The 27,029-nt window shown below is 41.4% G+C and overlaps 1 protein-coding gene across 3 annotated transcripts in view; it reads left to right on the top strand.

Moving 5' to 3' along the window:
• The window catches only part of GNE (glucosamine (UDP-N-acetyl)-2-epimerase/N-acetylmannosamine kinase), a 34,670-nt gene extending 8,520 nt beyond the window's left edge, over positions 1-26,150 (top strand). The window contains exons 1-12 of one of the 3 annotated variants that reach the window (XM_077171800.1): positions 508-640; positions 4,517-4,725; positions 6,389-6,840; positions 7,874-8,026; positions 8,476-8,688; positions 8,926-9,013; positions 16,613-16,823; positions 19,201-19,330; positions 21,098-21,319; positions 22,194-22,376; positions 22,965-23,081; positions 23,796-26,150. In XM_077171800.1, coding sequence (XP_077027915.1) covers positions 4,562-4,725; positions 6,389-6,840; positions 7,874-8,026; positions 8,476-8,688; positions 8,926-9,013; positions 16,613-16,823; positions 19,201-19,330; positions 21,098-21,319; positions 22,194-22,376; positions 22,965-23,081; positions 23,796-24,031 — 2,169 coding nt within the window. In that variant the 5' untranslated portion in view covers positions 508-640; positions 4,517-4,561 and the 3' untranslated portion in view covers positions 24,032-26,150. Of the gene's footprint in view, positions 1-507; positions 641-2,841; positions 2,983-4,516; positions 4,726-6,388; positions 6,841-7,873; positions 8,027-8,475; positions 8,689-8,925; positions 9,014-16,612; positions 16,824-19,200; positions 19,331-21,097; positions 21,320-22,193; positions 22,377-22,964; positions 23,082-23,795 lie in introns of those variants that run through there. The other 2 variants (XM_077171801.1, XM_054651837.2) reach the window with 2 other exon arrangements.
• Positions 26,151-27,029: the final 879 nt, after the last annotated feature.

Here is a 27,029-nt window from a genome sequence, read left to right as displayed (position 1 = left end):
ACTGGGGGGCTGTAGTTCCTCACAGCCTGCACCATCAGGCTAATGCTTCCATACACCCCTGTAGGCTGTTTGTCCGAACTGTGCATCTCCTACAGCACCCCCACAGCCCCTCGTTCCCTGACAGCCCTCACTTTAAAAGGTCTTAACACGATGGCAGTCGCCACTGAAGCCGTGTGATCATCCAGCGGTTTTAATTAGCTACCTCAGATGTGTATATATGGAGTATTCCATATATAAAACGACACTGAGGTGGGACAGTATGTTCTTATAGACGATATGGCTCCTCTTTAGGAGAATTTCTTCACAGAAAGCCCGATGAGACATTGGAACGGGCTGCCATTGCAATGGAGTCACCGTCCATTTTTTAAGGAAAGACTGGATGTGGCAATCAGTGCCATGGTGTCGTTGACAGGGAGGTGTTGGCTCCTAAGTTGGACTCGGTGACCTCAGAGGCCCTTTCCAAGCTAATTGGTTCTGTGATTCCGCGATGGCAAACCCGCACGCGGCCCTACGGGCGTGCCGGGGGCTGCCCGGGCCTCGGGCCAGCGGGGCGCGGCCGGGGCAGACCCCTCCTCTGCGCTCACTTCCTGCGGGGCGGGGCTTGCTGCCTGCGGATGCGAGCGGCCCTGGCGCCGGCAAGGTGACTGTGGGGCGGCCGCGCAGGGCCGGGCCGGGCCCACCTCTCCGCCGCCGATGTGCGGGGAGGCGGCAGCAGCGGGAGCGCGGCGGGGCGGGGGCGGGAGCGCGGCTGTGCCTGGGGGCGGGGCGGGGCGCGTCTCCGCGGAATGCGGGGATCCAGAGCCCCGGAGATGCGGTACGGGTCCCCGGGAAAAGCGGGGAAAGGTGCGCACGGGGACACTGTCCGGAGGAGCAGAGAGAGCGGCGGGCCGCTGGCGTGGCTTGTCCCCGTGGCTTGTGCGGAAGCGGGGGAGTACCGGGACAGCCTTGTGTAACAAGTGAATGGCCTGAAGTGTCAGGGCGGGTTTAGATTGGATATTACGAGCAGGCACTTCACCCAGAGGATGGCTTGGACGGACTCCCTAAGGAAGTGGTCACAGCACCAGCCTAACAGGGTTCAATGCTCTCGGGCACATGCATGCTTGGGTTGTCCTGTGCAGGAGTAAGAGTTGGACTCAATGATCTTTGTGGTTCCCTTCCAGTTCAGCATTGCAGTAATCATATTCTGTGATTCTTATCAATATTTGGAGAAGCACGGGGTTGATCCCTTGCTCCAGGAAGGGGTCTGTTGGAGACATCAGCCACATTCATGGGGGGAATGGTGGGGAGCATTTTTTGCCTTAAAACATGTGCAGGGCGATGGATGCTTTTCCATCCTCACAGAGGTGTTTGAGGGTGTCATTTGATGTTTGGTCACCTGCACTCGGCTCTAGGAAGAGGCCCTGGGTGTGTGTGCACACAGGCGATGTAGAAACCGATGGCTCAGCAGATGAGTGGAGAAGGGTGGTGGGAATACACATACTGGTAAACGGTGTGGGAAGAGCTCAGGGTACAGTAACCTGTGTGCCACACAGCAAAGCAGTTGGCAAGATGAAATTGCCTTCAACACATGGGCATACACAGAGTGTAGAGACGGGGTATTTGATTTTATAAGCCAGTGTTTCAGAGGTGTGAATGTAGAGTATAGAGTATACAGGTGGTGTCATTTGTGAAACAGTGATCGAGGGGTGTCTCATGCTCTGGGGCCTGCTAAGAGAAATAGTAGCTGCTTGGCTGCTGTAAAGTCTGGTCCAGAATTTCCCAGTCTCAAAAAGTCCTTGAATCTGTAATAATCTAAAAGCTTTAGATGGAATATAGAAGAGCAGTAGACCAAAGCACATGGAGATTAAGTATTTCAAGTAGTCCTTCATGGAAGACTGTTTTATTTCTTTACCCTTCTGCTAAAGATTGCTAGTTCCTACAAGGTGGAAGAGATAGGCCTTGGAACAGGAGGATCCCCAGCTAGAGAGTTCTAAGTAGATCAAACTCAGTATATCATCAAACGTCTAGAAACTAAGAGGCAAATGTCAGTGATTCATTATTTCATATAATTTTGGTGAACAGTCCTGAAAAGAGATGACTTGCCTGCAAAAGCTGATAATAAATTCTAAAACCGCAGTGGTAACAAAATTTTGTAACTTGGGCATCACAGCTATGCTTGAAGGAATTTGCTGTTAATGGCTGAAGGGACTGAATACTGTCTGAAATTAAGAATTATTTTTCCATTTAGGCTCAGAAAAGTTTGGAGTCAGGATAGAATAATGTCTGTTATTAAACTGTGATGTGGCAATACATCAGATGTTTAGGAAACATCCAAGTTATCCTAGAAAACAATAAACCAATTTAATTAGTGGCAAATTTCCACATGCAGTTGATAATTATACTGCATTGTTACCTACTTTATACTAGGGTAAATATTTTGGTTCTTCAGATAAGCAGGTGTTTAAAATTAAAAAGCAATAGAAAACCTGTCTGCGCCAAGGCCAATGTCTGCACTTGGCAGCTTTTTGAAGCTACTGGGTTACAGAGTTTTAAGGCAGTACTGGAAATAATTCTGCTTTGAAATATGTTAACAGAAGTTGAAATGGACAAATATCAGGAATTTCCTTTGATTCTAGTCAATGCAGACAGATTTGAAGTGTCTCCACATCTACGTCTAAAATTATTTCAAGAGACCATTACTACAGCCAGATACTAACTAATTAAATGAGATCTTCATGGCTGGAAAGATATGTGGGCTAGTGATTCAGTCCTGTTGGATCTGTGAAAAAATGGTGGAAAAAGATTTTATTTTTTCTCAACTTACAGACCTTCTGTTTTAGGAGATGGTATGTTCTGTGTCTGGATGGAAGGTTTTTAGAATTTCAGACAATGCTTGAAGAAAAAAGAAGGACAGAAAACTATTCTGCTTCTTAAAAGACTGTTTTGCATAAATGAAGAGAAACTGCTTTGTCAGAGGGGTCATGGTGGTCCTAGCTCAGACAGGTAACTTGGAGTTAGCAGACTTCGGTTTAGTTTGCTTTGTCACTTCCTTATTTTGCGGTTTTTTACTTTGGCTTCTTGTTTTATATAGTATAGAATATGTATGCAGCAGTGACAACTTGAAGAGTTTTGTGAGAGGTTTGGCTTTAGTTATACTAATATTGTTCATGCAGTTTCAAAGAACAAGCTTATAGGTGTGTCAAAAGTGGCATTCACATCTTGATCACCATTTTATTTGAATCAGTGGCTAGTTTTACATAAATAATGACAGGACGTCGTGCTCAGAACTCCCTCCGAAGAGAGGTTGTTTTAGAAATGAGGAAAAACAGTGGGGTCTGTTAGATCTTAGTCTGGCTGGTGTCACTGCCAGTGATAGTCACTGCTAGTTTTCTCTGATAGTTTCCACTGGTAGTTTTGCAGAGTCGTAATGGACTGCAAGTGGACTAGAGATACCACGTTGCCTTTGACAACTTGGCATAGATTCCTGATCACCCTGATGTTGCTATTACACCAAAGCATTGTATGGTCATGTGTGATGAAACCTAAACTAATGTCTTAAAAATAGGGAAATCTTGAAATTTTGTAAGTTGAATCTTGATTTTGAAAGTTTCATGAGAGTGTGATATCACAGTAGCCTTTCTTTTAGAATTTTACTGAAAAAATCTGAATGCAGTCTAAAAGGAGCATGGAATTGCTCCTCTTAATATTATCATGTATTGTCACACTTTTCTAGCTGGCAAAATCAATAGAGAGATTGATACTGCTTTGAGTCAAGGATAAGCAAGCCTTGTCCATTAATCCAGAAGAAGTTGCATCTGCAGAGTGGAGCAAAAATCTGAAATCTGATATAACATCAAATTTATACCAAAAGGATGGTGTTTACTTAAACTCTTGCTAACACCTTAGTAATTTCTGTTTGGGAGGAGAAGAAATTGGGTTATTTTGTTGTTTTGTATTATTGATTTTCTTAATGTACTTTGGCCTACAAAAGGGTATGTAGGGTTTTGGAAATAAATGTTTAACTTGCTTTACCTCACCAAAATGTGTTTAATGGAGATACATAAGCTGTCTTAATCAAAAACTTCTTATTTTTGTTTACAGAGTCTGTCAGTGGATGCATCTGAGCAATTTATTCCATTCTTTTATTTGGAATATGAGATTTTCTTTCTTTCATTTACTAAGGCAGAATAGTTTTTCTACTTATGCAGAGGTTTCCATCAGAACAGGGAGAAGTAATTTTACTGTTTGATTACAACTGAACTTCATAACACTTAAATATTGTTAATACAGAATTTTTATATACGTTTTGTAGAAATAGAAGCATTAAAATTGAGTTTTAACTGGAAAAAAAAGTTTCTATTCTAAATTTTGGAAGGAGAACCCATTTGTTTTGTTAGGTACTAGATGTTCATTATAAGTGCAGTAGTATCCATATTTGGGGCTGCACTTGTGTGTATTGTTCATGAAATGATTATCATTTGATGTAAGTAAATTACTATTATTAATGACACACTTCTTGTTTTCTCTGTTATGTCAGGAGGTGTACTTCAAGAATCTTTCAAAACAGAAGCAAAAGGAAGTAATGGAGAAGAATGGAAACAACCACAAACTTCGTGTTTGTGTTGCTACTTGCAACCGTGCTGATTATTCAAAATTAGCTCCCATTATGTTTGGTATTAAGGCAGAACCACAGTTTTTTGAGCTTGATGTGGTAGTGCTTGGTTCCCACCTGATTGATGATTATGGGTAAGGTGAATTTTTATCTACCAGTATATTTCTGAGGTGTTAGCAATGATAATATGAACATTAGGTAAAACAAACTCTGGCGTCATGAGTGCAGACAACAAAGTTTTACTTTTTTTTTTCCAGAATTTTATTTTGCAGCTCCTTATGAGATTGCATATTTTATGCAATCATTTTTTTCAGGCAGTCTTTGAATTCTAGAAAGTTTTGTGCAAATGCTGTAACTGAGACCCCAAAAAGAATCACAGGCTGTATGAAGTGAGAAAGTGATGTAGTGGATTTTTCCCTGAAACCTGGTGATTATCAAATGGAAATGTGCTACAGTTTTTTAGTTTTCATAGAGAAAAGAGCCTCCTCAGTCATGTTAAATTGCAGCTCTTCTGCTTTACAGTTATTGGAGAAAGTACATATTGCATATGCCAGGAGGACACTGTTACTTCTTACTTCCAGTGTTGTGGAGGCAGGAAACTGTCGTCATATGTTTCTGACAAAATGAATGACAAAATTTAATAACAAAATGATAGCTATATGGTTGTCTGGTCACGTATGGGTAGGTGGGAGAGAACTAGTAAGACAGGATGTTCCACTGGTGACTGTTCTCTTTATGCACATTACAGCACTCTGTTCCTTGCTTGGTACTGGACGTTGTTTCCATCCAGTAACATGGCAAGGTGAATTCAACATCACAAAAGTAACCTGATTAAAAAAAAAAACAAAACAGTTTAACTTCTTGACAGGTTAGTATGTTGAATTGCACCCTCTCTGACTGGAGAAATAAAGTAGTTCCATGTCATTTGCCATAAACGACAAACGTGGCCCTGATTTCTCCATATCATATAACCCTTGGCTGTCTGCAAGACTTGTGCAAAGTAATACAAAATACTACTTTTCCAGTTCCAAGGTGTTTAACGTTTGTCTCTGTATTGTGAATGATTTGTAATGCACAAAGCAAACAGTAGAGATTTTGATCTGGCAAACATAAATGCACAGTCTCGCTTGTCTCCTAGATTTTCACCTTTCAAAAAGCAAAGAATACAGAAACAAAGAGAAAAAAAGTTTTCTGAGATGAATGTACATAATCAGGAAGATGGTAGGTCTGTGAAGGATATTTGTAAATGGAGTTGGAAATTTAATGAAATTTATGCTCTATAAATGCGAGCCCCTTTACTCAGTAAAATAAAAAGGATATGCCTTAAAAAAATACAGAATCTGAAATAATATATGCTACCTGCAGGATGTTTTCTTTAAACATACAGGCCTCAGCTTTGCATCACATTGGTTGTTGTATTTATAGAGTTGTCCACAGAAAAGTCAATAAACATACCCTTTCTGACAGGAAGTCATGCCATATCTATTCTCTGTAAGTCTTGGTGGACATATGAACAAAGAGTTTGATTTCTGAGGATTTCCACAATGTGTTCAGCACAGTTCTTCCTTAATGGTGTCTAGAAAAACTGGATGTTTGGAATATTAGGGAGGATCTTCACATAGATGAGAAGATTCTGTTAAAATCTTAAAAGCTACTTTCCTCAGTGAAGAAGATGTGGAAAGCAAGTATTTTTTCAACCCCAGTACAGCTGTTGTAATTTATGTTTATTTTGTGAAGCAACATTGCTGTAAAATCAAGTTGTATTTACTCTAATAATGCTTTTTCTCTGACCTTCAGTAATACCTATCGTATGATTGAACAAGATGACTTTGATATTCATACAAGACTGCACACCATCGTGAGAGGGGAGGATGAGGCAGCTATGGTGGAGTCAGTGGGCCTTGCGTTAGTCAAGTTACCTGATGTCCTCAACCGCCTGAAACCTGACATAATGATAGTTCATGGGGACAGATTCGATGCTTTGGCCCTGGCCACGTCCGCAGCCCTGATGAACATTCGCATTCTTCACATTGAAGGTGGGGAAGTCAGCGGGACCATCGATGACTCCATCAGACATGCCATAACCAAACTGGCCCATTACCACGTGTGCTGCACGAGGAGTGCAGAGCAGCACCTGATAGCCATGTGTGAAGACCACGACCGCATCCTTTTAGCAGGCTGTCCCTCGTATGACAAGCTTCTCTCTGCCAAAAACAAAGACTACATGAGTATTATTAGCATGTGGCTAGGTAAGCGGGCCACTTCTTATGTTTTTCTCACATGCCTTTGAACACTAGACAAACTCAGTAAGTAGGCTATCAGTCTACTTACAGTCTATATTAAAAATAATATATATTTTTAATAGTACTTGGTATTTCTTTCTACATTTGCTTTCATTCTGCCACATACAACTGAAAAGCTACTAATCTATTTCACTGAACACTTCCAGACCTTTCGCCAAGTCAAAAAATAACTCCTTAAATGGGTAATTTCTCTGAGCTGAACAATTTAAAAGCAGAACAGAACAGTCTTTAAAAAGAACAGTCTTACATGAGCAGTTACTTTGGTGTAGTAGAGTTTTAGTTAAATAGAATCAAAGCTGTTCAGGCCTAATATAAAAAAAATCATACAGAATTTGTATTATGAACTTTTTTTTGAGGAATGCACTGCAACAGGACAACATGCACCAAAGGCTTTTGGTGTTTAATACTGACTGACTTAGAAATAATTCCTGTAAACAGTATGGTTTTATGTTTGCTTTTTATCTTTGACAAAGCAGTGTCCTGTATGGCTACCATGTGTAGAAGCAGGATTTTTTTTCAATCAGTATGTTTTGCAGATAAATGTTTATCAAATGTACTAAGACAAGTGTGACTGCCTGTTTTAAAACCGTGGAAATGAGGTCTTTGCTTGAGAATGGACAACTGACAGAAAATCAGAGCAGCTTCAGGAGTTAGTCCAGATTTATAGTGGTGTGAGAACAGTGTCTTGATCTCCTGGTATAGTCTTGGAAAGCTTCAGAAGTAGGCTTGCAAGTTAACAGTTTGTAGACATTTAGGCAGTGGTCTCTAAAATTATGAGACGTGCTTAGGCCAATAACAAGCTAGGCTACCCTGTAAGTCCCTTGATTTTTATTCTAGCATTTTGCCTATGTGTTAGATATATCCCATTCGGTGCCTCAACTTTTCAGGGTTTCACATTTGTAGTTCTAAAAGTATGTCCTTTCTTCCTCTTGCTATTCTACGCCAATAAAAAAACTTCTCTTGCCCTCCATTTGGACAGGTGAAGATGTCAAAACCAGAGATTATATAGTTGCTCTGCAGCATCCTGTAACCACAGATATTAAGCATTCCATAAAGATGTTTGAGCTGACACTAGATGCGCTCATCTCCTTCAACAAGAGAACACTTGTTCTATTCCCTAATGTGGATGCAGGTGAGTAGAATACCTTCATGACAGAGTGACACATAACAGATTGTCTTCAAAAGAGTGCTTTTATCCCAGGTCCTCCAGCCAGATGGAAATAGCTGGATTGTGTCAGCCTCGTGGGTGCATCTGCTGCAGCTCTATGTTCACATTGCTAGAGGACATTTCAGTTTTTCAGTGTGGGAAGGAAAAAGAGGAGAAACCAGGTGACATGTAGGAGCAATATTAGTGCCTCTTAAATGAGCTTAAAACTACAAAGACACTTTTGCAGTGAATTCTTGTGTCAAACTTTGGCATATGTGCTGAGCTAAATGATTTACAGTGTAAGGATAAAAAGAGCAAAAACCTGTTCAGAGCTAGCAACTCAGTGAATGGCTGGCTACTATATTCTTTGTGTGCCTGGACTTTGATTTTAAAAGTAGAACTTAAATCATTTATTGTACTTTGCTTTTCTGTAGGAAGCAAAGAGATGGTTCGTGTGATGAGGAAGAAGGGCATTGAACACCATCCCAATTTTCGGGCAGTGAAGCATGTGCCATTTGACCAGTTCATTCAGCTAGTTGCTCACGCTGGTTGTATGATTGGTAACAGCAGTTGTGGTGTCAGAGAGGTGGGAGCGTTTGGCACACCTGTCATCAACCTGGGGACACGGCAGACAGGAAGAGAAACAGGTACATGTTTGCTTAACTGCGTTTTTGTATTGCAGGACAGTGTCTCAGAGGTGTCACCATTGCTTTAGTGGGAGCAAGGGGAGGCACAGAACTGATGAAGAGTTATATCAATCTGATGGGCATCTTGCTCTCACAGAGGAAATAAAAACTTTTTTTTTTTTTTCATTTCTAAAGCAGCTCATACTCTAATGCAATTTGAGCATCTGATCTGTCCTATTACCTTAATTTTTTGTTTAGGTGAAAATGTTCTTCATGTTCGTGATGCTGATACACAGGATAAGATTCTTCATGCTCTACAGCTGCAGTTTGGGAAGCAATATCCATGGTGAGTACACTTATCTTAATTCATTGAAGGGGATGTTAAAGCAGTAGAGTAAAAGGCATTTAGTCCTAAGGTGTTTCATCATATTTGATTGGAGTGCATTTAAGACACTGATTGGAGGTTACAAATGATTTTTCATTTCAGAACCATAATGTGGTGTCCGGTATGCAGTAGTATTTATACAGCAAAATGTTACTAGTAATGTTTCAATACAAGTTCATTTAACATGTTCATGTTTCAATATGTGTTCATTTAACATCCAACAGAAAGTCAAGAAGACAAAATTTATATTAACCTAGACCAGTGATTAAGAGAGCTTGTTCTTTAGGAGCAGCATGGGGAAGAACATCCTGTCTGCCTACTTTGACTTGTGCCTTAAGGACACTTTGTGTGGGTACAAATGATACTGAGAGCCAAAAAATGGCCAGGATCAAGGAAGACTATAAAGCCCTGGTGAGGCACATGAAAAACATCTCTTCCCAAGTCATCTCCTCATGTATCCTACCAGTCAGAGAAATCAGGACAGTCAGAGGCAGACACATTGTGCAGAGCAGTGTCTGGGTTTGTGGCTGGTGCTATCAAGAAGGTTTTGGCTTTTATAACAGTGCATTGTGTTTTTATTATTTTTAGCCTGTTACAGGGGAATTGGATCCCCCGGCTAAAAAGGGCATAAAAAGGGCAGTGTGTCTTTGGCAGCAGGCTGGCCAGTCTGGTGAGATGGACTTTAAATTGAAGGACTGGGAATCAGGGTGCAAATGGCAACAATTGTGCCATTGCTTCCTCCTGGGGAGCAGGTCATAGCAACCGCTGCACAGTCAGATGTTCCTTGGCTGCAGCTCAGATTGAAGATCTGTCTCATTTTGAGGAAATTTAAAGAGATGGGCATTCTGAAATGAGTAACTTCCCTCTTGATTCCAACCAATCCCTTTCCACCAATAAGGAACAACACACCAGTAGATGCAAGTGAAAAAATAAGTTTATTAACAAACAGGATGCCTGCAGGTTGGGCATGGGAGGGGAAAGTAAATATCTGTTAGATACGAAACTGCTAAATTTCACAACCCCACAGGAACAGAGAGAGACCTGAAATGCTGGAAATAACTGTTCCTGAAGTGGTGCCTGCCAGAGGCAGCTGCATGGCTGAAGGACAAAGGGAAACGGGCATCACACCTTTCCCTTCCAAGGTGGTGCCTCCCAGGTGACCACACATTTGCAGGAACAAAGAGGCAAGATGGTGAGAACCCCCACTGGGAAGGCAGAAGTCTGCAGAGCAGTTCTGGAGGCAGATGGAAACTTTCTGGTTCCAGTGGCTGCTGCCACTTCCTCCTGCTGTCCGTGGGCTCTGCCAGCGCTGCTGCTGTGCTCTGCACCATGGTTCTGGGATGGGCTGGTGGGGAAGGAGTAGTCCATCCGCACTGGCACACGGTGCCCGACCCCAGGAACTTGCTGGCTTATTTGCTGCCAGCAGACCTTGCAAAGTTCCCTTTGTAACAGTTTCTGACTGCAAAATGCAGTTTTTAGAATAGCAAGCCCAAGGCTGCCACAAAAGGGAGAAGCTCTACTCCCATAGTCTTCTCTCCTGGAGCAGCTCGGACTGAGGCGGGGCCAGCCCCTCCCTGCAGCAGCAGGATGGCACATATGGACTTCGCCCCAGGACAGCCCAGAAACACCAGCTGGAGTCCGTCTGAGGCAAGGTGGATAAACAATCTCCAACCACATTCCAAAGCAGCAAAACACAAGAGAAGCAATCAAATAATTGCTGTTTTCATTATTCTCTGAGACTTCTCAGCTTCCCAGGTGAAGAAATCCTGGTGAAGGATTTTTTCAGAAAATATGACAGTGACAAGACAGTAATGATTTTTTGGCCCAGATAGTTGTGGAATACAGCAGTATAGATCACTCCAGGACGGGATCATAGGGCAAAACACATCAAGGGTTTTTATGACTGTGGTGTTCATGACTCTCACACCCCTTCAAGCAGCCTGGTTGTTCGATCTTCTGTGAAGTGCCTGTATACCAATGCACTCAGCAGGTGGTATAAACAAGGTAATCTAATAAACTAGAAATCGCTGTGAGGTTGCAGAGCCATGATCTCATTGGAATTACGGCAACATACTTGGAATGTTGTCATGGATCGCTGTGTATAGAGATAAATGTTGTCATGGATGGCTATATCTAGAGAGGACAGGTCAGAGAAGCAAGGTGGTGGAGTTGCTCTTCATGTGAGAGAGCAATTGGACTGTATCAGGCTCTACTCAGGGACAGATGAACAAGTTGAGAGTTTATGGATGAGAATTAAGTGACAGGCTAATATGGGTGACACTGTTGTGGGTATTTTTGTGTGGGCAATTGAAATAGCGTCACAGGCCCTGATTCTGCTAGGAGATATTTACCTGATATTTGTTAAGAGTGACAACACAGCTTGGCACACAGTTCAGGAAGTTCCTGCAGATCAGTGACGATAATTTTGATGCAATGGTGGAGGAGCCAGGGAGGAAAGATGTGTTCTGGACCTTTTACTAACAACCAAGAGGCACTGGTTGAAGATGGGAAGGCTGGGGACAGCATTGGCTGAAGTGATCATTAGAAACTCAGAATCCTCCCCTGGGGAAGCAAAACAGCAAGCAGGATTAGAACCCTAAACTTGCAAAAAGCTAACTTTAACCTCTTCAAGGGCCTATTTGGAGGAATCTGATGGGTTAGGACTCCAGATGAGGAGGGTATCCAAAGAGCTTGTCAGTATTCAAGCATCACTTCCTCTGACCTAAAGACCAGTGCATCCCTGTGATCCAGAAATCAGGCAGAGAGGGCTGGAGCCCTAAATAGATGAGATTTTAGTAAAACTCAAACAGAAGAAAGAAATTTACAGGATGTGAAAAAAGGGACAGGCCACATGGGAGGACTATAGGAACATTGTCACAATATGCAGGGATGTGAGAAGGAAGGCCAGAGGCCACTTGTAATTCAGTCTGGCCAGGGATATAAAGGACAACAAGAAGGACTTCTACAAATTCATGAGCAGCAACAGGAAAAACAGGGGAAATGTGTGGCTGCTGCTGGATCATATGGGTGTCCTGGTATTGGAGGACACTGAGAAGGCCAAATTATTGAATGCCTTCTTTGCTTCAGTGTTTACTGCTGAGAACAGCCTTCAGGAATCGCAGACATCAGAGGTAAGAAGAAAAGGTTGGAGAATGGAAGACTTGCTTGTAGAGGGTTGGGTTAGAGATCAGCTAGGCAGATTAAACACCCATAAATCTACAGACCTGATGGGATGCACCCCTGTGTGCTGTGGGAACTAGCAGATGTTGCTAAGCCAGCCTCCATTATCTTTGAAAAGTCATGGAGTGGGAAAGATGCCTAATAACTGGAGGAAAGCCAGCGATCTTCAAAAAGGGCAACAGAGAAGGGCTGGTGGGAGATATGGTTGTTGGGATATATGGCCATTTGGGATACAGTGATCATGAAATAATAGAATTCTCAATAACTGGTGAAACAAGGAGGGGCACCAAGAAAACTTCCACACTGGACTTCCAGCGGGCAGACTTTGGCCTATTCAAGAAGCTGATTCGGGAAGATCCTTGGGAAGCAGCCCTTAAAAACAAGAGAGTACAGGAAGAAAGTAATCTTGAAAGCACAGGAGCAGGCTGTCCCTAGTGCCGAAAGATGAGCTGTTGGAGAAGATGACTGATCTGGATGAGAAAAGAACTTCTGAAGGAACTAAGGGAGAAAAAGACAATGACCTCTGCAAAAAGGGGCAGGTAATTCAGGAAATATTTAAGGAAGTGGCTAGGTCTAGTAGGAAAAAAAATCTAGGGAGGTAAAAGCCCAATTAAAACTTAATCTGGTCACTTCTATGAAGAATAATAAAAATACTTTTATAAATACATTAATGGCAAAAGGAGAGGCAAGGATAATCTCCATTATGGGAGAGTGGTATTTAGTAACTAAGGATGATGAAGAGGCAAAGATACTTAACACCTTCTTTGCCTCAATTTTCAAGAGAAAGACAGGTTGTCCTCAGGACAGCTGTCCTCCTGGGCTGGTAGATGGGGACAGGGAGCAGAATGGTCCCCTGTTATCCAGGAGGAGGCAGTCAGAGACCTGTGGAGCCACTTAGATGCTCACAAGTCTATGGGCCCAGGTAGCCATCCCAGGGGAAGGAGGGAGCTGGCAGATGAGCTTGTGAAGCCTCTCTCCATCATTTACCAGCAGTCCTGGCTCACTGGGGAGGTCCCAGATGACTGGAAGCTGGTCAATGTGATGTCCATCCACAAAAAGGGCAGGAAGGAAGATCCAGGACACTACAGACCTGTCAGCCTGACCTCTGTGCCTGGCAGGAGAATGGCACAGATCATCCCAAGTGTGGTCACATGGCACCTCCAGGATGGCCCAGGGCTCAGATGCAACCAGCATGGATTTAGGAGGGGCAGGTCCTGCCTGACCAACCTGATCTCCTTTTATAACCAGGTGACCCACCTGGTGGATGAGGGGAAGGCTGTGGATGTTCTCTACCTGACCTTCAGCAATGCCTTTGACACCATCTCTCCACAGGACTTCCACTCCTGGAAAAAGCTGGCAGCCCATGGCTTGGACAGGAGCACTCTTTGCTGGGTTCAGAACTGGCTGGATGGCCAGGCCCAGAGAGGGGAGGTGAATTGTGTCACATCCAGTTGGTGGCAGTCACCAGTGGTGTCCCTCAGGGGTCTGTGCTGGGACCAGTTCTGTTTCATGTCTTCATTGATGATCAGGACAAGGGGATTGAGTTCACCATCAGTAAATTTGCAGATGACATCAAGCTGGGAGCAAGTATTGATCTGTTAGAGGGTTGGAGGGCTCTGCAGAGGGACCTGGACAGGCTGGATAGATGGGCCGAGTCCAAGGATATGAGGTTTAACAAGTCCAAGTCCCAGGTCCCAGACCTGAGCCACAACAACCTGCAGCACCACAGGCTGGGGATGGTGTGGCTGGACAGTGCCCGGACAGAGAGGGACCCGGGGGTGCTGATCCACAGCTGACTGAACATGAGCCAGCAGTGTGCCCTGGGGGCCAAGAAGGCCAAGGGCATCCTGGCCTGTGTCAGGAATAGTGTGGCCAGCAGGAGCAGGGAGGTGATTCTTCCCCTGTACTCAGCACTGGTGTGGCAACACCTCGAGTGCTGTGTCCAGTTCCTCAATTTAGGAAGGATGCTGAGATGCTTGAATTCATGCAGAGAAGGGCAAGAAGGCTGGTGAAGGGCCTGGAATACAGATCCTATGAGGAATGGCTGAGGGAGCTGGGAGTTTAGCCCAGAAAAAAGGAGGCTTAAGGAGACCTTATCACTCTCTACAACTCCTTGACAAGAGGCTGTAGCCAGGTGGAAGTTTAGGCTAGATATTAGAAGGAATTCTTCACAGAAAGAGTGGTTTAGCATTGGAATGTGCTACCCAGATGTGAAAGACAGTGTGAAGTTCCCTTCATCTGCCTCATGACCGTCCCAAGGACAGACATCTGGAACCTGATTGGAATTCTGGCTGCTGGTGGTGGATGAACTTCCAAAAATCCTGAGGCCTCTGAGCAGAGTTCTGGCCTGCCAAGTGATTGTTCACAGCTGTGTCTGCAGTGACTGCTTCTAGCAGGGCCTGCCAAGGGGCAACGCACCCTATATGCTTGCACCTGCTTCACGACCCTAGCCCAGGAATTCTCCCACCTCTTGGCCAGATGAACTTGCTGGGGCAACTTTGATAGCTCCCCCATGGAAAATCCTTCATCTGCTCCACTACCGCCGTGATGGACAGAGATTGAAGCCCATTCTCCCAAGGACTGAGACTGAGACTCCCATAATTCCGATCCAGGGGTCCTGGCCCAACTGGAGCAGGATGCCTGCTAAGTGCTGCCTGCAGATGTGTTCACTGGACCTAGACTGGTTTCCCATAGAAACCAGTGCTGAAACACAATGGGTCCTGCTCACTGCTGACATTGACTTATCCTGCTGAGAACATGGACTGTCTGTACCCATCTTCAATATCTTTTTCCCCTCAGCCATTTCAATAAACTTACTTCAAGATCTGTTCCCCCTCTCAGCAATGGACTATAGTAGAACCCTGAGATAACCAGGACTTTAAGATCTCCCCAACACAGCAGGTGGATCCTTGGCCGGACTGCAAAGGATTTCCTCTCTACTTTTGGTAGCTATACCCCCCCCGCTTTCTCTCTCCCCCTTTCTCTATATTTTTTCTCTCCCTTAATCCCTCTATTGCATTTGCTGTGGTCATTCAATAAAAGATGCATTTGTTTTGATTAATACTGAAATCCCCACTGTGTTGTGTTTTGCATTCTGAACCATCACAACTCCTGTTTGTATGAGCGGATCGTGACACCAGGGTTGAGCTGCTGCCCCTGGAGGTGTTTAAAAAAAAGACTCAATGAGGCATTCAGTGCCATGGTTAAGCTGATAATGTTAGGTAACAGGTTGGATTCGGTTGTGTCAAAGGTCTTTTCCAGCCTAGTTTATTCTGTGATTCTGTTATTTGGGGTCTGGAGCATCTCTCTTATGAGAAGAGAGAGAATGTGGAAGCTGGCCCTGCCTAGACAAAGAAAAGACACAACTGAGAGGGGGGATCTCTTCAATACATAACAATGTCTCCAAGGCGGGTGCCCAGAGGATGGTGCCAGACTCCTCTCAGTGGTTCCCAGCAATAGGACAAGGAGTAATGGCCATAAACCAAAACACAAGTTACATCTCAACTTGAAGAAGAGCTTTACATTGCAGGTGGCAGACCCTAGGCAAAGACTGCTCAGGTATGTTGTGGAGTCTCCCTCCCTGGAGACATTAAAATCCCACCTGGATGAGTTCCTGTCACCTCATCTAGACCTGCCTTGGCCTAGATGATCTCAAGAGGTCGCTTCCAACTCCAGCTATTCTGTGCTTCTGTGACACAATACTCAATAGCTGATTTCACCTCATGATGCATAGAGAGTCCTGAGTGCAAGCTTCCAGGGAAGCTGCAGAATTCTGGCAAGGTGCTTTTCCTTATTCCTCGGCCCTAATGAGTACTGACTCTCATTCCTCTAACATTTTAAGTTCTTATAAAGTTTGATAGATACTTGTTCAACTAAGGATAAAAAGAGTATTTCTTAAGAATCGAAACTGAACAGTAAAACTGAATTCTTTAATACCAAGTATCTGATGCCGTGTATGATATTTTAGATACAGTCATGTTGAAAACTGACGTGAATGTACAGTTTATTATTACATAGTTGGCATCTATGCAATAAGTACATCTTACTTGATTTGTAGCACATAAACTGTCCATATTTTTATTTTTGCTTCATTAAACCTAATTTTACAGGGGTTTTGGTATCATTAGTTTCCAGTTTTCTACATTCCAGTTTCATATTCCAAAATGGAGTTAATGCCAGACTTGAAAGATCTGTGTGTTCTTTAAACTACTGTCAGTATCTACCATGTCTCATGACAGTCTGTCATAGTGTGAGCTGCAGTATTGGCAGAGTAGCCAAATCATAATATTGTAATGATACTGTTACACTCTTCTGCCATATGAAGAACTTTATAGATTCCAGTGTTATTTCAAATTACATGAATTCTTTTTTGTATTATAGCTCAAAAATATATGGAGATGGTAATGCTGTTCCAAGGATTTTGAAGTTCCTTAAATCTATTGACCTCAAAGAACCATTGCAAAAGAAATTCTGTTTTCCTCCTGTCAAAGATAATATCTCTCAAGATATTGACCATATTCTAGAGACACAGAGTGCTCTGGCAGTGGATCTAGGTGGAACAAATCTCCGAGTAGCAATCGTCAGTATGAAGGTAAATATTCTGTTGTGCTTCTAGATATTCTGCCAGCTCCACTGGGCTTTGTGGATACGGGCTTGTGATGCCAAATAGCTCCAAAACAAAGTAGTCTATCAGCTTGTGTTGAGGGACAAAGAAGATTTCTCACCTTCTTTCCTGCCTCTCATACAGTCCTGAAAAAACTTGCTTATTGCTTTGCTCTTCTAAGACTGATGTTAAACTAGCAATGCCCATTTGTTGGTGCAAGGTTTTAGCTGCTTCTTTGTGGGTTGACTACAGACTTTTGCATGTGTTGGTTCTTCTTAAAAGGTGACTCGGTTCAACCTGCAAGGTTTTCTATGTCAAGCAAAACATGGAGGGCTGCAGTATTAGATTTTTTGCTTCCCCACTGCCTTACACTTCCATGTAATCGACACAAGACCATTCTGAGCAACAACCAGCATCTAGCAAATCAATTTACTGAACTCTGCAGCATTTCAAAGATGTTAATAAAATTCATGATGAGAAGTCTTTAGCTTTTGTTCTCAACAGTATTGGACAGTTACACCTACAGTTACACTTCATATTTGCAGATAACTAGATCAGTTCAATAATAATTGCCCAGAAGGCAGAATAAGGTGCCTGAAGCATGAAGGGTTATGTAAACTGACCTGACACAGTCTACAATTTTCACATTAAGAGAAAATTTTCGTTTCAGAGATGTCTGACAGATCTTCAAGGTCTTTAAAGACAGCTTTTAAAAGTGTAGTATTTTTAGAAGCAAAATTGACACCACATTTTTTCCTATGAGTCAACACAGACTGGAAAAAAATAATGTAAAAAAATTCTGCCCACTTTACAGATCTTGAAGTTACATTTGTGAAAATTGAAATGCAAGTAAATCAGAGTGAAAATAATCAGACTTTCATAATAAAATTTACACAACAGATGTAAGTATTTAACAGCCAGTGGCAGAATATGAGATTTAATTTTATTTTCACAAAAAAAAGAAGATTTAAAAATTCCTTTTAGGAGGCCTTATGTCTTCTGATAATATTTGCTGCAACCTTGTCTTCCAAAACAAGTTCTCTGATGCACCCTCAAACCTAAAAGTGAAGAAGAAACTAAGCATCCAAAATCCACAAACTGTCGCTTATGTGATACTGAGATGGTGGGACCCAGTACTCAAACCCATTATCCGTGTGGAATTTTCCAAGTTCTTTGGCAACAGTGACTCAGCCATGTTGTTTATAGACTGTCTTTGTTACTCCTTTTTACTGAGTTGCATTAATTCAGTGCAGTTCACTGAGATACATGGTACCGGGGATTTAACAGGGAGAATAACACTGTTACACAGGATATCTTCAGCAGTCTCCTGGTTTACTCCTGCCATGTAAACATTGAATTAATATCAGTTCCTTAGTACCCACAGATTCCGAGCATGCATCATGAATACTTCCATTACACAGCATGAATAGGGTTGAAAATAATCTTCATGGCCCCTCCCCACCCTCTCCAAAGTATTTACAAGGGCATGTAGTGACAGGAGAAGGGGGAATGCCTTCAGCCTGAAAGAGGGTGGGTTTAGATTAGATATTAGGAAGATGTTCTTTGTTGTGAGGGTGGGGAGGCACTGGAACAGGTTGTCTAGAGAGTCTGGGGTGCCGCATCCCTGGAAGTGTTCAAGGCCAGGTTCAATGGAGCTCTGAGCAACCTGGTTTGGTTCAGTGTCCCTACCCCTACCAGTGGTAGGAAGTTGGAACTGGATGACCTTTGAGATCCCTTTGAACCCAGACTATTCTGGGTACCACCAAGTGTCATGATGTATGACACTTGATGGTACTCCACAGATATTGCAAGTAACTCAGAAGTGTAATCACTTAAAAGATATTTCTGAAAGTATAGTCAATTTTGCCTTGAAATTTCTAGCATTTCTGTCTGTCTGATTCTGCTTTTTTGTGCAGAAACTTTTCATGCAGTCAGATTGGAAAGATTTTATTTTTAAAGCACTGTGGGTTTCCTGTCCTTTTTAAGCAATTGTTACTCTCTTTTTTTAACACAGTGTTGAGCTTAAGTACATTGCTCTGTCATGGTTTGTGCCTAACAACAGTTGCAGCAGCTCTGGTGATACTTCCTCACATGAGCTATGTGTTCCTTAAAATGTGTATTTAATTTCAGATGGGAGGTTGATTACAGAAGCAGAATGCAATGCCTAATCTTACAAACTTATACTCAAGAGCTGTCAAGAACGTTGCCTGCAGGCCCAAAAACTAAAGTATAGCATCTGTGTTTTTTTTTTAAAGAGATAAGTTATGGCTCTCTATTTTCAAATTGACCTGTAATTTATATAGAAGAGAAATTTCATCATGACATACATTTCTCTAGGGCATGTTTTGTTGTTTTTAATTTCTAGGGTGAAATAGTTAAGAAGTACACCCAGCTCAACCCTAAAACCTATGAAGACAGACTAGCATTAATTCTAAAGATGTGTGTAGAGGCTGCATCAGAGGCAGTAAATGTAAACTGCAGAATTTTGGGAGTAGGTAAGTTAACAAATACTTTTTACATCTTTGTTTTCCAACATGAAATTAAATCACTACTCATTAATTTAAAACACCTCTCTAAAATGGATCATCTGTACCTCAAGTTCTTACATATTCTTAACAAACAAACATTTCTAAATAGCTAAAAATGAGAAGCTGAGTATAAAGACTGAAGTTTCTACAGTTTGTAACAACCATTAAACAATCTGTTAAGTTATGGTAAACTGTATCTAAAATGTGGTTTTGTAGTCTGGATTATGAAGCTCTCTTCTGTCTTGGCCTTGTGAATCAGATGCTCAGTGTTTATCAAAACAGCTCTTTGCTGTCTGTAAGCCTTTCTTTAAGGCTAGGATCAACTGTGCAGCAGAATTTTCAGATACACCAAGGCAAACTAAAAAGGCAAGAATGTTAGGAGTAAATTTGTAGCTAACAGAGACAAAAGCAGCCCTTCTGCTGACTTCTAGTTCACTTGCAGTACAGTTCTGTATTAAGCTGTGCTTGTATCAGACAGGGCTTCTTCAGTTTGATGGTGACTAGGAGATTTGGCCTTAAATATTAGTTATTTATGAAGATGTTGATTAATGTGTCCTGGATTTTTAAGAAGGATGTAGAATATTCATTTTAGTTGAGAAATGTTCCTAAAGAAAAGTAGTTTGTTCCAGATGAAAACTTACCTGAATCACACACTACAAAGAAAAGTTAACTTGAACTTTAAAAACAATGATAAGTACACAAAGCTGTAAGGAGAAATGTTAGCCCTTCAAATCTGATCTTTTTTACACCTCTAATGTTCAATTCAGCTGCTTGTTTTGGAGCTTTTATGGCTGCTTTCCATTACAGCATTAACCCTGGAGCCATCTTCATTTGTGACGCAGTCATATAAGCTCTGTACAAGAAAATATTCAAACTTTATTGTCTAGAGCTACATACCTCTATTATGGACACCTGCTTTTCAGTGGTCCTGAGAGACTCCACCAACTCTGGAAGCCTCTCCAGCTAGGGAAAACTGGGTTGGCCAATAGAGCCTGTTACTGGCCTACTTTGTTCAGCAGACAAATCTCTGAACACAGTTTTGATCTTTCACAAAAACTGTGTGTTTTTAAGGAAAAATCGCTACTCTAGGTCTAGTAATTATTTTTAGTCATTCTGAATCTTGAGAGTAATAGCAGACTTATGGATACTAATAGAGTTCCACGGTTTGAATAAATTTTTTTTCTGTTATGTCTTTTCTACACCACTAACAAGAAAGGCAGCTATTAAGTGATTTGCTGCAATCTTGCCTGAAGTAGGAACATTAACTCTCTGACTAACAACCACTACCCATCTAGTTAGTCTAAAGATACTTGGTGCATTGTGATTAGAGGTGTGGCATTCTATGAACTGTCTTCTTTACTTTGAGGGTGACTGAGCACTGAAACACACTGCCTGGAGAGGTTGTGGAGTCGTCTTCTCTGGAGATATTCAAAATCCACACGGACAGAATCCTGTGCCACTTGCTGTAGGTGAACCTGCTTTAGCAGAGAGGTTGGACTAGATTATCTCCAGCAGTCCCTTTCAACCCAAACCATTCAATGATTTTGTGATCTGTACATGTCAAAAGTTGAACTGCCAGTAATACTTCAAAAATTTTTACTTTCATACTCTGCTTCAAAGCCTAATATTAGGGGGAAAAAATCTTGTCATTAGAGAACGAAAAATAGGTTTTTACTTAAAGTCTGTTACACAGACTTAGTTTTCATTTTTCTCTCCTGTATTTTTGGGACTTAGGTATTTCCACAGGTGGACGGGTAAACCCTCGAGAAGGAGTTGTGCTTCACTCTACAAAACTCATTCAGGAGTGGAGCTCTGTGGATCTCAGAACTCCTATATCTGATGCTTTGCACCTGCCAGTCTGGGTGGACAATGATGGAAACTGTGCTGCTCTAGCAGAGAGGAAGTTTGGTCATGGAAAAGGAATAGAAAATTTTGTAACACTGATTACTGGTACAGGTGGGTATGTTGTAGTTCAATGACACCCAAAGTCCAGCACCATCACTTAGAGGCTCAGGTGTTCTATAGGCATAAACATTACCACTGTGCCTGGAAAACCAAAAATTCTTTTGCTATACTGTTTGTTTGGTTTGGGGAGCTTTTTAATTTATTCCGGCAAATAAAACCACTTCCATAGTTTATAGACTTTTTGATCAAAGAAGTTCTTCTGGTACTGCTACACAGGCGAGTAAGGAAAATCTGAGCAACTTCAGCTGGAATAATTTGGCATTTTTCAGCTTTATAGACTAATCCTCTTTCAACTTCAGAAATGCAGAATATGTATCTGGAAGATAAGCAATTGAATATAAGAAAGTATGCTTAAATCTCAAATGCAAATATGGGGTAACTTTTCTCATTTGTTAAGTATATAGTCCTTTAGATGGTGGCAGTAAGAACTAGTTGATGAATCTACACCCAGTTTGGGGAGGGGCAGCAGAGGCCTGCATATTTATCTGTCCTGGCCCTTTAACACACAAGTTTAACTGTCTAAATACACCATTAGAACTTCTCTGCTGAAGTGCAAAATTTTAAGGCCACTTGGATAGTTTTCTGCATAAAGAGTATGACTCACAAGCTTAAAAGTTCTGTCATATTTCAGTACCATCCATAGGTTTAAAAAAATTACAAACATTATATACCATTTTGATACATATATGAATAGGAGGGAGCTATGAGCTTGTGTATTAGGAGTGTCAAATCACTGAAGCAAATTATTTAATCTTGTCTACATCAGAATCAGCAAATATCAGTGTTTTGTAGTCTTTAAAAACTGTTGGGGAGCAGGGGCTGTTTGTCTTTTTTTTAAACAAAAGTAGTCTTAATATCTTTGCAGGAATTGGAGGTGGAATCGTTCATCAACATGAATTGATCCATGGCAGTTCTTTCTGTGCTGCTGAGCTTGGGCACATTGTTGTATCCTTAGATGGACCAGAGTGCCTGTGTGGCAGCCAAGGATGTATAGAAGCATATGCCTCAGGAATAGCGTTACAGAGAGAAGCTAAGAAACTGCATGATGGTATCTATTTACTCTGGGTTTGAAAACACTGTTACTAAACTGCAGTATAGGAAGACATTTTAAAAGAAGGTATTGAGAAAAAAATAATCTGCCTTCTTTTTCTAGGAGGAGACAAGAATAGGTGCACAGGCAGCATACATAATACAGATCATTTTCAGTAGCAAGGAACATTTAGAACCACTGGTCTCAGAACTCGCAGAAGCACACAGTAGAGCTGGCCTTTTCTTTTTAAGCTTGATGAAAACCCATCTGACAGGCATTCAGTGACATTTGGTTTCACAGTGATTGTCTTTCAGCAAAAGCTTCTAAGTCTTAAATAATGTGAGAATATTTATATTTTATTTATTTTTGGGTCCAACAAGACTAGTGAATTACCACACTCTAACTGTTTGAGTTTGATTCCCTGCTTCTGCAAGTAGTGTCCCGAATAATATGGATATGATTACTTCAGCTAAACTCAGGGTTGAACAGATTGTTCAGGATTCAGTATACAAGTAAAAGAGATGGAAAGATTTTAATTTTTCTTTTTTTTCACCCTCTGACTTGCCACATTATCATGTTTTGCTCTTGGTTTTCTCTCCTTTTCAGATGATCTGCTTTTAGTAGAAGGAATGTCAATGAAGGAGGAGGAGATTGTTAGTGCTGCACACCTTATTCAAGCAGCTAAACTTGGGAATACAAAAGCAGAGAGCATTCTCAGAACAGGTGAGAACATAGCCCAGAGGGTGAAACACTTTCATGATTGTATTTTAGGGGATACAGAAATGGTAGTGCACTGTAACACTACAAGCAGCCTGTACATGTTGAGGCCCTCTCAATATAGATATTACTAATGGTAATGAGATTTTAAATATAAATGTTGGAGAAAATGTCAGCAGAAGTGTTAAAAGTATCTGTTCCAGTAAAAAAAAAAAAAAAAAAGATTAAAAGGCTCTGCTTTAAAAAAGAAGTTAAGTCTCAACATTATCATAAGGGAAAATTCCATTTCATTGTAGACAAGTGAATGGCTGTCGGAGGTAGCAAAGGCAATTTATGTTATGTGCTACTTTACATGGTGGATTTTACTGATTTACTAGTTTTAAGCATAGTCCTTCCTCATACACAGTGGTTAACACTGAGGTGGTAGAGCGATGCTTTCCTATTTTCTCCTTTCTTACAAGCACGCTTAATGCCTTGTTTTGTCTTTTCACATCCATAATGTTGAATAATGCATTATTGTGCAAAAAATATTGCTTTTTCTTTTTTTTACTTTCAAAAGAAAATTTAATAGCAGACACATATTACCTGATAACATAAAACTCTGAACAAAACACTTTACTGACTTTCCAGTGTTATTTGCTGCTAACAGAACTGTTTCAACTACTGATGCTAGAACTGCTCTGAGTATTCTACTCAATTTCTTTTTACTTCATCTTTCAGCTGGGACAGCGCTGGGCCTTGGTGTTGTGAACATTCTACACACGGTGAACCCGTCTCTTGTGATCCTTTCTGGGGTTCTAGCTAACCACTATGTTAATGCTGTCAAAGATGTGATAAATCGACAGGCACTGTCCTCTGTTAAAACAGTGGATGTGGTGGTCTCAAATCTAGCAGATCCTGCTCTTCTTGGAGCTGCTAGCCTGGTACTGGATTATACCACACGTAGAATATACTAAAGAATTACAGAAGAATTAGAGAATTGGACTATTCAAATTCCTAATGGGTGGAGGGAATACTTTGCCCCAAACTTTTCTTTGATGAGAGCAGCTAATGAATCAAAGTAGTGTTCTGAGTAGTTAGTGACTACTTCAGCATTTCCTAATTGAGGTATTATCTTTTTGTATTTTTCCTAAATTTCAGCTGACTTCATTGGAAGTAATGTGCAATTCTGGTTTTTTAAGCACCTCTGTTGTTAAGCCTATACATTACTTTTGAGCGTGGCTGACTTATTTATGAGCATCTCTTGCTGTATGGGGATAATGTTTATGGTGTGTAAAATTATTATAACTCTTGGGGATCCATATCTCATTTCCCGCTTATGTGAAATGAGATGCTTACCAGCTTTTCAGTTTCCAGGATTCCACCCACAAAGTAAAGATGAAGTAATCATCAGTAGCAGGTAGTAATTTAAGTGGGTGGAAACGAGGGCCTCTACAATAAAAAAAGGTTACACCTAGAAGAAATTCCTTTTCATTAAGGACTTGGTAGAGGCAACCAGGTTTACTTATTAGATCATCTCTGAAGGCCAGAGTCCCATTTAAGAAGCTTTGCATATGAAAGAAAAAAAACTACAGTTTAGTGACCTTACAGCCTGCAGAGGAGTCCAAACAAACTGATAAGAGAGCAGTGAGCATCTTTGTCTTCTGGCTATGGCCAGTAGTAAATTGTTTGAATTTTAATCTTGGGGGACTTTTCAAGAGACTTAATCTACTACTTTAAGAGAGCAGGGCTGCTTATTCTTTGGTAGCCAGTTAGCTGAAATTCAGCCACATGGCACAGCTGATCATAAAGAACCTTTCACTTCAGAGTGACACAGTGCATCCCCTCAGCCATTCAGGTGGCTGAAGGTGCACTGTTCTTGTCCTGCTTTCACCATCAGCTTTCAGGATGGAGACTCAAATCTGACCCTCATCCTTGCCTTCAGAGCATTCAGAGGCCTAGGAGAAAAGTATGTTAAGTACCAGTGAAGGCTTGCCTAAGTAGGCTGTGGTTTGTATTTCTTTAATGAGTCCTTGATATACAGTGCTGTCTTTATCCAGCTGCTTTTTTAGCATTCTTTCAAGATGCTGGAGGAATTGAAAAACCAACCTATCTATCAGCTAATCCAGAAAGATAGCTCTAGAGGAACAGTCATAAGACTATCCTGTCCTGAATTTAATGACCTATTTTAACATCTAACTCAACCACTGATATTCTCAGGAGTCCAGTAGTGTGTTAGTACAGGGGCTATTTCTACACTTGAACTTCTCCTCCAATCAAAATGAAACAATCTTCTGCAACCATTGCCCTGTCCTATACAATCAACTTGGAATGAATAGCTCCTAGTTCATTTGCTAATTCTGGGATATAATCTATAGAGATTGTCTTTACTTCACCCTCTCTTCCACAAGGAATGCTTACTGGTAACTCACATCTTCAGAGCGGATTTCAGGAATACCACCAGATCTCCCTCCTGACATCTCCAGGAAGAATCCTGCAGCCTCTATACCACTGGCAAATAACTGGTTCTTAACTCTTTGCCACATTATACTAGGCTTTATGTAACCAAGGAGATTTAGTTTCTTTTCCTACAAGTCTTGGTTCACTTGATGAGTATTGAAGGTAATGGAATTACCTTCAATGCCACAGCATTAGCTCTATGAGCAGGTCAAGGAGAAACTGGCATTTCTCTGCAGTGACAGTAACTCAGATCAGGAGTATTGAGGTTCTAACAGTGAGGAGGCCTGTCATTTCATCTTTCCATCCTCTACTATGACAAGGAATGCCTGGCTGGAATGCCTGGCTAAAAGTGGGACCAGGCTTTTGCTTTCCAGACCCTCTGAAGCTCTGTATTTCTTATATCTCAGACTCAAAATGTTTTTCCCGAGCAGCTAAAGGGAGGGTGCAGGCACAGAAAAAACACAGCAGACTAAAACACAATTGAAAAGTTTTACACCTTTAATGTCATGTTAAGAAAACAGTTCTTTAAATGCTTTTGAAAATGCTTTTTTTCTGTCAATTGGCCAAGAACTTGCTGCATATGTAGAAGCAGTTTATAAAATCAGAAAGAATAAAAAATCATGTTTAATAGTGTAATAGTGGTTTTGTTTGTCTCTACTTCTTTCTCTGTTCAGAAGCATCCTTTGAACTTCAGGTACTTGAATGTGGATCAGAGATTTTATGGATATTAGCCCCCTGTTGTATCCAGTCCCAGAAGGAGCAAACATCAGATGTTCACAGAGTATCTGCAGCAGTGTGCTTACTTGTTGCTGGCCCAGTGTCCTTTAGAATAGCCCATACCATCAAGTTTAGTTATTCAGTATTGTGAATCTTTGATATGCCACCCAGACACTTGAAAATAACAAATTCATTCATTTTCTGGTGCTCTTAAAGCACTGTCCTTCTTCCATTTAATTGTAACAAAATTGTCAAAAACTTGCATGTATTATCAATGGAGGCAATGGCAATTTTGTATTAAAAAAACACAACACAGAGTAAGGTGCAGACAGATTTTACACTTGGATTCAGTGAAATCTGATCACTGTGTTGACTTCAAATGCCATGAAGATACCACAGGCAGTAGTAAGTATATAACACCTGGGCTGTACACCTGTTGGACCATTCCAGGTAATTATATCTGGATTAGAACTAGTGCCACAGCACACAGTTCTGCAAAAGAACTTGCTTGCCTGCATGACAAGTACTGCTGGGGGAATCCTCTTGGCAATGACTGTAGACACCCATGTTGTCCATTCTGATATACAAGCCAGTAATCTATGTTTGCCTCTTAACTGGCTGCTCAGAGGAAAAAAAAAAAATCAGCAGGAAAAAAGATTAGCTGTGCCATGATTTTTTATCGCTGCTTAAAACTTAACCATGTTCTACAAGCTAAGAGGATGAATGCATAGTGCTGTTGTTTCCAGGCTCCCTGCTTTCCAATGAACCCATGACCTCTCCATCCCCCCCCTTCTTCTT

This window comes from Agelaius phoeniceus, chromosome Z (genome assembly GCF_051311805.1).
Source record: "Agelaius phoeniceus isolate bAgePho1 chromosome Z, bAgePho1.hap1, whole genome shotgun sequence".
In the NCBI taxonomy this organism is placed as follows: Eukaryota; Metazoa; Chordata; class Aves; order Passeriformes; family Icteridae; genus Agelaius; species Agelaius phoeniceus.
The sequence above is the reverse complement of the archived record's forward strand: the minus strand, read 5'-3'. Positions and strand labels throughout refer to the sequence as shown.